At 45.3% G+C, this 9,569-nt stretch overlaps 1 protein-coding gene across 1 annotated transcript in view; it reads right to left on the bottom strand.

Annotated features, from left to right (window-relative positions):
• Positions 1-682: 682 nt before the first annotated feature.
• Prkar2a (protein kinase cAMP-dependent type II regulatory subunit alpha) overlaps positions 683-9,569 on the bottom strand; it is a 51,383-nt gene continuing 42,496 nt past the window's right edge. The window contains exons 7-11 of the mRNA XM_021171883.2: positions 9,043-9,144; positions 8,817-8,891; positions 6,788-6,853; positions 5,507-5,648; positions 683-4,282 (exon numbers count right to left, since the gene is read on the bottom strand). Coding sequence (XP_021027542.1) covers positions 4,149-4,282; positions 5,507-5,648; positions 6,788-6,853; positions 8,817-8,891; positions 9,043-9,144 — 519 coding nt within the window. The 3' untranslated portion in view covers positions 683-4,148. The remainder of the gene's footprint in view (positions 4,283-5,506; positions 5,649-6,787; positions 6,854-8,816; positions 8,892-9,042; positions 9,145-9,569) is intronic.

Here is a 9,569-nt window from a genome sequence, read left to right as displayed (position 1 = left end):
GGTTATAGAATATTTGGTCAACCATTATTATGAGTGTTCTCCCGAGTATATGACTTGGATGAGATTTTACTTGGTAAATGGAATAAATCACTTTGACCTGCCTAATGTGGTTAGGCCTTATCTGACCAGCTCAGTTTGAAAGCCTGAAACTACTCGGCCAGGCTGGGGACACAGCTCAACGGTAGAGTGTTTTTCTAACATGCGCAGGGCCCTGGCTTTGCTTCCTTCAAGTGGGAAAGAATTTTCCTTCTGACCTTTGGCCTGGCCCATGCCGTCTCTTGCTGTCAGCCTCATGCTGAGGAATTTGCTTTTCACAGCTCTTAAGCCCGCTGACCTTCGGACAAGAGCGACGGCTGACTGTCCTGGTTCTCAGGCCTCTGAACTTCAGAGCAGAACGAAACCCCATGTTCCTCGGGGTCTCCAGCTTGCTGATTCACCCTGTCTCAATCTTCATCATGTGGAGCAATCCCTTGTCACACACCTCAGAACCCTTCTCTCGTCATCCACCCCACCCACATCGATTGCTTCTCTGTGGAACCTAATTACCACAAATGTCCAGGACTTCTCCCTAATTTTCAAGGGTTCTATCAATCCCAATAATATATTTGCCAGGTAAGTGCTAAGATGGCCTGGAACCCTTACAAGAGAAGACAAATATACAACAGGAGACACACCAGGAAAATCAGACATGATTTGTCAGCCTTTATTAGTCAAGAGTGAAGCCGGGCCCTAGAGTTTCCTTTAAAAAACAAACAAAACCCCCAACCCAACCTTGTTTACAGCAAACTATGATTAATTACTTGCTAGTGGCTTTGATTCTGTGTTCAAGACTACAGATCAAGAATTGTGTGCTTGCCAATCATATATCCTTTTGAGATTAAAATACAAGTGTAAAACAGGTTAAATCAAGATTTACCCCAATGATTTAAAACATAACTCCAATTGAGAGACATTTCAAACACCATGTGTGTAACTCAGGACCTTAGAATCTTTTTACCTCTGAGGTAGCACAATAATTTTTAATTGGGTTTTTTTTTTTTAATTATTACAATGAGTTAAAAACAAAGCAACAAAAAAAAACAAGGAATCTAATCTTTGTTCAAGGTGGGCTAAATGTTTTTCTGCAAATCCCCCATGAGGTGAGCGACAATTTTCACTTTTTTTTTTTTAATTTTTTTTTTTTTTAATAAAGATAGCCCTGCAGAGTGTACTAGGAATCCCACGGGAAGGCTGCTCCCCATAGCACAGACATCAGAATCACGGAGAACGTCAGCAGTCAAGACAGGAGAGACAAGAGGTAACTGTAGTGAGAGATAAAAACTACCCAGATTGTGGGGAGACTGGCTTACAAGTGCATTATCAAAAACAAAAATTCCAATATCAACTGATTTGAGAAAGATAAAAGATGACATTCATGGGTCTTTTCTTTCTCTGTGCAAAATGCTTTCATCTTTTTAAAATGAAGACTGTGACACGCCATAAAATGCTGTGTGCACAGGGCGCTGGGACACCAGCAGCAGCACATAGAGGCTCCGCCACCACAAACAGAGAATCTGGGCAGTCAGGGTGCATGAGGCCCCTCCGGCTGGAGTGCTGGGCTTTCTCTTTCTCTCTTTCTTTCTTCCTTCTTTCTTTCTTTNTTTTTTTTTTTTTTTTTTGCCACTTTGCTACTGAATTTGCTTACTAAACTGCTCAAAGAAAAGCTCAATGCTGATTTCTGAGACTCTATACCAGGAACATATAATTCTTTAAGAAGACTATGAGCCCAGAGGATGAGAACAAAAGAGCCTGTCCTACAGAGAATTCAACCAAGAGAAGACAGTGAGTGGGCTAAGCTGGGGCAGAAAGGAAGAGAAGTACTGCAGCTGGACCTCACGGCTCTGAGGAACATTCTCTGTCATTCCAAATCAATAGCAAAGTCAGGGGGGAGGGAGGGAAAGCTACACCCTCAGAAGAGAGGAGCTACCTAAGGAATCTTTCTGATACTCCTCCTAGGGGCCCAGCCACCTGCTGTGGGAGTTGCCTGCCACAATGGGAACCCTGCAACCTTGAGAAAAACCTGGTCTGTCACCTCTGATTCTCTGCAGAGAGACCTGGAATACTGTCAGGGCCTGGCACTGTGGTGACAGCCATCTTTCACCACCACCCAAGCTCCTGCAGACTCCGTGTACCTCTTCCCATGCCACCGTCACACGTGCCCTGACACAGGGCCACACTGCAGTGAAGACTCAGTGGCTACAGCAGAACTTGGACTTGATGCCTTCTCTGAAAAAGAACAGCCGTCAGTGAGGCAGGAGGGTGACAAGGAGGACTCTGAAGCCTAGCCCGGGAAGGGCGAGGGCAGGCGAAGGCCTACCCTAGCAGCCTATAGGAATAACTCTGGCAGGAGAGTCACAGCCAGCCCTATCCAGCGCTGGCATGGAGGGTGGGGGAGGGTTCAGAGTCTTTATAAGGTCTGGGTTGGATTTCTGGGCTCCTCCTGGAGCCCAATGCACCTCTTACCTTTGCAAGAAATCAGGTGTTATTCTGTCAAAGTACAAGGCCTGATTTATTTAATAAAGCAACACCATAGAAAAGGACCTTAGGAAAATTTGGGATCACTTTGAGGGTTTTCCAGTGCTAGCTGCCTGCTTCATAGTAGTAGTTACGACTGTACAATTCCCAGATCTGTAACGTAGGCTACTCAGAGCAGCCTGGAGAGTCCTGCTTTTACCTCATGGAACACAAGAAAAAGTGACTAATTACCAAAATTGTGGCAACTCACCTACTTTGGACATTTCTTGGCTATGGTGACCATGGCAAAAGTCGAGACTGTTACTTAGAAAGGCTTTCACAGTAATTCCACGTTTCTGCATGATAACCTGTCTTCCTGTGGCTGTTACAGTGCTGGAGACCAAACCCAGAGCCTTGCACGTGCTCCGTGTGCTTCGTCACTGAGCTGCACCCAGCCCCTACCCCAACGATACCTAGTTTTGAAAACGGATATTTAGGACAAATGCCTGAGTCAGTGGACAAACTCCATGTATATGAATACATCCAAGGTGAATTCTCTAAATAGAGAAATAATTTCCTTAAAAAAAAATAGCTTCTTTGTTAAGAGTTTAAAAACTGATGATTTCTAGGCACGCTATGCAGTAACGCTAGAAGGGAAGGAGTTCTCTGTGCAGCACAGCCTCCTGATGGCTTCCCGCTATCAGCCAGGGAAAGGGACAGGCAGGGCTCACTAGGGAAGTACTCAGGTCAGATAAAGTGACAACACCTCCAGACCCTGGCTCCTCATATCAGCACCATGCTCTGACCAGCTGAGCTAACCAGCCACCCCTGGCTCCTTAGAAAAGAATAGCAATTTGTTTATGTAAACAGCACAGAGGTTAAACAAAACAAAACAAAACAAAAACCTACTAAATACAAACAACAAAAACCCTAACCCAGATAACCTTTCCTGGCTACTACTGGAAAGAGCGCTGAATCCAAGTTTCCTGCTAACGTGAGTCTCAGTGCTCAGTCTGTCCATACGGACCTGCTGGGCCTTCAAAAGGGCCTCTTTCTGAGCTTAGACACAGCTGTAAAGTGTGTAGCTGCCAGCAAATAGGACAGAGCCTCTGGGGCAGAGACCTCCAGTATAACTGCTACCACCTTCCACTGTGAGAGTAAAGCAGCATTGTGAACACACTATGGACTTTCTAAAAGACAAACGAGACGGAAGGCTCTACCGATTTCTCCCTTGAGAAGGACTGGAGGTGTTGTCTACAGCTACTCAACAGGTTTCTGCAGACCTTAGAACTTTCAGAAGCAACGTTAGCAGCAAGAGAGGAAAGGAGGGTGTTACGCTTTGGACTTTGTATCAGGCACTTAAATTGCTGGAGAGACATGCCATTCTGAACCAAAGGTGAAACCTGGGTTGGAGTAATCATGACATAAGTGTCTAAGATGGCGTTCAGAAGCAAAGTGGAGGGTGGGTGTGGGTGGAGCCTCCATCCATCTTTCAGTGCTGACTTTCAAGATTTCTAAATGCCCTTAACCACAGCAATGGCAGCGGCGGAGACAGCAGCAGGAACGGTTCTGTCGTGTCTGTTTTCTGTGTGTGTTCTTGTGGCTGACTGGAAGGTTTTGGTATCACACTGAGAAAGCTCCAAGATTCATCACATCTACTGCCCGGGGTCCATCAGATCCAAGTTGGAGCCAAACATCTTCACCAGCTGTTCTTCGTAATGTGAGATGTTCCTCTTCATGATGTCCATGCAGGGGCCCAGAAGCCTCTCAAATGCTTGAACATCCATAACTGCATTGTTAAAAAAGGCGTGGGAAAGAATGATTTGTTTACATTAACAGTTTAAGTAATTTCCTGCATGTAACCCTTTTCCTAAACACACTACTCGGTCATGTTACAGGAGTGAACTTTTGAATACTGGGCACATGGGGAAAGGGGAAATGGGTGCTTCTGCATACTACAGCAGGAGGCATCTGGGTTGAAGATTAATGGCGGACAATGCCTTGTCTTGTTCCTCCACAGGCCTGACCACCTGCCTCCATCACTGCTGCTTTCACAGGCCTGTGTGCCTGTGTGTCTTTTTGTGTGCCTGTGTATCTGTTTGTCTGTGTGCCAGTGTGTCTGTTTGTCTGTGTGCCTGTGTGTCTGTGTGCCTGTGTGTCTGTGTGCCTGTGGGCCTGTTTGTCTGTGGGCCTGTGCGTCTATGTGCCTGTTTGTCTGTGTGCCTATGTGTCTGTGTGAATATGTGCCTGTTTGTCTGTGTGCCTGTGGGCCTGTTTGCCTGTGTGCCTGTGTGTTTATGTGCCTGTGGGCCTATTTGTCTGTGTGTCTGTGGGCCTGTGAGCCTGTTTGTCTGTGTGCCTGTGTGCCTCTTTGTCTATGTGCCTGTATATCTATGTGCCTGTTTGTCTGTGAGCCTGTCTGCCTGTTTGTCTGTGTGCCTGTCTTACTCACAGCCTGGATTCATTGCTCAGAAATGATTTCTAGGGTGCTGGGGTAGAGCTTTAGTAGCACAGCATGTGCTTAGAATGTGCAAGGTTTTAAGTTCAATGCCCAACAACTCCCCACAGGTGCAGACAGGGGGTGAGCTTTGCTATAAGAATTCATTTACACAAACTATCCAGACCTATCCAGACCTAGAACTGGACAAGAGTCATCAGAATAAGTCAGGCCAGTTACAGGAAAGACAATAAAACCTCTGTATATTAGTAATGCACGAAGAATTTTCTTTTCCATGTTTAGAATGTTTGTTAGCCTATTTCAGCCATACACGATAATGGTTTTTATCATGGCATCTTCACACATGCATGATTTTGATCATGCCCATCCCTCACTACCTGCCACCCGCCCTCACTCCAACCCATCCCCGCTCTTCCCAGCTAGTTCCCACCCTGCTCTTCTGATTTCATGTCTTTTTGGGAGGAAGGGGGAGATAGAGTTTAATCAGCTCCAGCTGCCATTAGTTGCCTAATGTTGGAGTAGGCCATGGAAGCCCTTCACAAAGCCTTTTCTTACCTAAGCATTTGACATCTCCAACCGCGTAAGCGGAAGCAGCTCTGGGTTTGTTGGTGACCAGGGCAAGTTCTCCGAAGTACTGCCCCTTATGGCAATGGGCAATCTCGACCTCCTGGTTCCCTCCATTCTTGTTCGACTTAGTCTGCAACAGACAAAGAACCTGACCTGGCTCTGGGATCCCAGAAGGGCGTGTCCAGTTGCACACACTCAAATCCTTCTCAGAAAGTCCAACAAAACTACCGAGGGATTCGCACTGCAGAGACTCTTACCTGTCCCTGTAAACCCGGACAGATAAATCTGTGACCTGGTACAACTGAAGGGTGGTTTTAGCTGGGTCTCACCTAGGCTATCAGATGTTAGGTAAAGGCTAAGCATGCAGTGTCTTCTGTGGAGATCACACATTCTGGGAGATGTGACCAAAGCACGGCTGAAGCCAAACAAGGTCTCGTGCTAATTCTTCTGCTAGTCACGAGCCAAAGCACAAGGGCACTGGCAGCCGTGGATGGTTTTTTGGGGACAACATTTCTCTTAAAGAACTTTCTGCACCTACACCAGAGCTGTCTCCATCCTTAACAAGTTCACTTCAGCCTTCAAGCATTTGTGCTATGCTGCATTGCTACACTGGGATTGGGTTTTTTTCTTTTTCTTTTTTTTTTCTTTTTGGTTTTGAGACAGGGTTTCTCTGTGTAGCCCTGGTCCTGGAACTCACTTTGTAGACTAGGCTGGCCTCGAACTCAGAAATCTGCCTGCCTCAGCCTCCCGAGTGCTGGGATTAAAAGCGTGTACCACCACCTCCCGGCTACACTGGGATTCTTATTATGACTCCATCTGCTAACAGTAGCAACAAATTATGAGAATCAGCCTCTGGCTCTAAGAACCACGAATGTTATAAGCAGAATGACAGCCCCTGCCCCAGTTGGTAACATAGTCTCACTTTCTGGCTCTGGCTAGACTGAAACTAGTTATATACACTAAGCTAGCCCTGCCTCTTGAGTGCTGGGATTACAGATATGTGCAACCATGCCTGTCTAATTCTGTTACTTTATTTGTGTGTGTGTGAGCACATGCACATGGACTTTATTTGTGTGTGTGGGGGGGGGCACACACACATGCACACACGCACATGGGTACAGATATCCATGAAGTCCAGAGAAAATGTACTAAGTCTTTATTAGTGGCAGTTCCACACCTCAGAGAGCGATGGCTTGGTATTAAGTACAGGCCACACTGTGCAAAGTAAACACTGGTGAGAGAACGTGTACACAGCACACTCACACTCACCTTGCTTCTAATCAAGATGCTCACTTCCCCAGACTCTATGATATAGAAGCTGTCGGCCTTTTCACCCTGAAAAAGAGGAGGTTAGGTCAGACTCGCGTCCAATACTGAAGACTGTCAGCACTGTCTGCTCTCAGACTCTATCTCCAAGTGCTCAAGTGGATCAATGGCTAACAAACTAAAGGTTTCTGATCAGTAAGGACATTAACCTCATTATGACTAACATTTCTCTTCAATCTTACACACTCATATTTATCTCCAGGAATATGCCCAGGTCACCAACTACACAGCATCTCTGTTGGGTGAGACCCATTCCGGGGACCAGTAAACAAGAATACAGCAAACAGTGTCAAAGCAAGGCCCAGAGTATGAGGTGTAGGAATAACCTTGATTAACAAACACAGTCCTCAAGAAGAGAAAGAGAGAAAGCTCAAGCACTGCAGACCAGGCACGATGACCTGAGGTTCAGTCCTCAGAACCTGTTTGGGGAGGGAATGCAAGTCTGAAATCTCAGTGCTGGGGAGGCAGATGCCTGGGGCATGCTAGGCAGCCAGCCTGACTTTAGCAGGCTGCAAGCCAATTAAGAGGCCTTAGTTCTTTTGGGTTTTGTACCCCTCCCCTGCAGGGGAAAAGTAATTAACATAGGGAGTTTTGAAACATCAATACACACCCAGTAATAAAATAAAATAGTGAAGTGAAATAAAGAGTAATATGTTTTATTTGTGTTTCCCATGCTAGGTGGTCCTGTGGAAAACCTGAATAACTTATGAAAAAGATACTGTCTTAGTCAAGGTTTCTATTCCTGCACAAACATCATAACCAAGAAGCAAGTTGGGGAGGAAAGGGTTTATTCAGCTTACATTTTCATACCTCTGTTCATCACCAAGGAAGTCAGGACTGGAACTCAAGCAGGTCAGGGAGCAGGAGCTGATGCAGAGGCCATGGAGGGATGTTCTTTACTGGCTTGCCTCCTCTGGTTTGCTCAGCCTGCTCTCTTATAGAACCAAGATTACCAGTCCAGAGATGGTCCTACCCACAAGGGGCCTTTCCCCCTTGATCACTAATTGAGGAAATGCCTTACAGCTGGATCTCATGGAGGCATTTCCTCAACTCAAGCTCCTTTCTCTGTGATAACTCCAGCTGTGTCAAGTTGACACAAAACTAGCCAGTACAGACACAAAGGATCTATATATCAAAGACATCTCATAGATCTGATTTATCACTGGACACTGAGGACTCTGGTGTCAGCACAGAGATAACAGAGAGCATAAGCCCCAGGTTTCTCTGGATTCTAGTATAGATTAATAAAGTTTACTTAAAGTCATAAGAAAATAATATCCAGTAGAACAGAAGCCCACCTCCAAATGAATGGAAGTCTGAGCCTAGCAGTAACTTTGAAGACTTCCAGGTTTAGGACAACTTGATAATATTGTCTCAAAGCACAAACAAAAAGTGCTAAGGATGCAGCTCAGTGGCAGAAGTCTTGGCTTAGCATGTGAGTTCAGTCCCTGGTACTTGAACTAAATAAGGCAGCAAGACATTTCCATGTCTCAGGGAGATGGGCATCAGTGAACTTCAGAGGTCTTAGTAAAAGGATTGACATGAGCCCCATCTCTTTCTCCTGCCTGAGTGCTGGGATTAAAGGTATGCACCATCATACCCAGCTAAATCTTTGTTTTCTATTGGAATCAGAGTAACACTATGTGTCCCAAGCTGGCCTTGAACTTGTGAACCTGATATCTTCGCCTTTTTTTTTTTTTTTTTTTTCTGTTTTGTTTTTTAAGACAGGATTTCCTCTCTGTAGCCCTGGATGTCCTGGAACTTACTCCGCATGCCAAGTTGGCCTTGAACTCAGAGACTGGCCTGCCTCTGCCCTTTGAGTGCATGGGTTAACAGCATGTGCCACCACTGCCTGACTTGCCTTCTCCTAAATGCTGGCATTACAGATGCGCGTTACCACAGTCCTCAAGCAGGACACTGTTCCTTAAGATGCTGACTTCCAGAAAAGGAGCTGTGTAAGACCCTGACTCACCTGCGCGATTATTCGCTCTCCGTCCTTATAGATCTTTTCCCCGATCACATCCACAATCTTCATTCGTTCTGACATCTAAATAACGGATACAGTTATACAGTATAAGGATAAAACCTGATTGAATGTTATGGTTACAGCTAGGTTAGAACAGCATTATTTGAAAACCTAAGAGTAATTTTAACAACTTTTTGTAAATCACATAAACAGACTCTTATTCAAACTTTACCTCTAGTGACTTAAAGAGTGGAACAGACTCAATAAATGATTCAAACATCTTCCTCTTCTTTGCATTGTTTTTCACTATGATTCTTCTAAAAGTCACCCGGTCCTACAAGAAAAAATTAGGAAAATTCTACTATATGTCTGTGTAGGAGAACATCTATTGTTTAAATAGCTGAACGACTGCTAGAGAGCTGGGAGTCACTGTATCAACAGAGTTTAATGATGCTGGAAGAAAAAAACCCTCTAAGCAGAAGTTTCCAAACTGTAGTTTGCTGTGCTCAGTGAGTGCCACCTATGGGCCATAAATAGAACACAAAACAAACTCCCATTAAATACCTGGGTGCTAGGGAAAGTACTCAAGGAGCTGAAGGGATCTGCAACCCTATAGGTGGAACAACAATATGAACTAACCAGTACCCCCAGAGCTCATGTCTCTAGCTGCATATGTAGCAGAAGATGACCTAGTTGGCCATCAGTGGAAAGAGAGGCCCATTGGTCGTGCAAACTTTATATGCCTCAGTACAGGGGAAC

This window comes from Mus caroli, chromosome 9, assembly GCF_900094665.2.
Source record: "Mus caroli chromosome 9, CAROLI_EIJ_v1.1, whole genome shotgun sequence".
Taxonomy (NCBI): Eukaryota; Metazoa; Chordata; class Mammalia; order Rodentia; family Muridae; genus Mus; species Mus caroli.
Note: the sequence above shows the minus strand (reverse complement) of the source record. Positions and strands in the feature narration are given on the sequence as shown.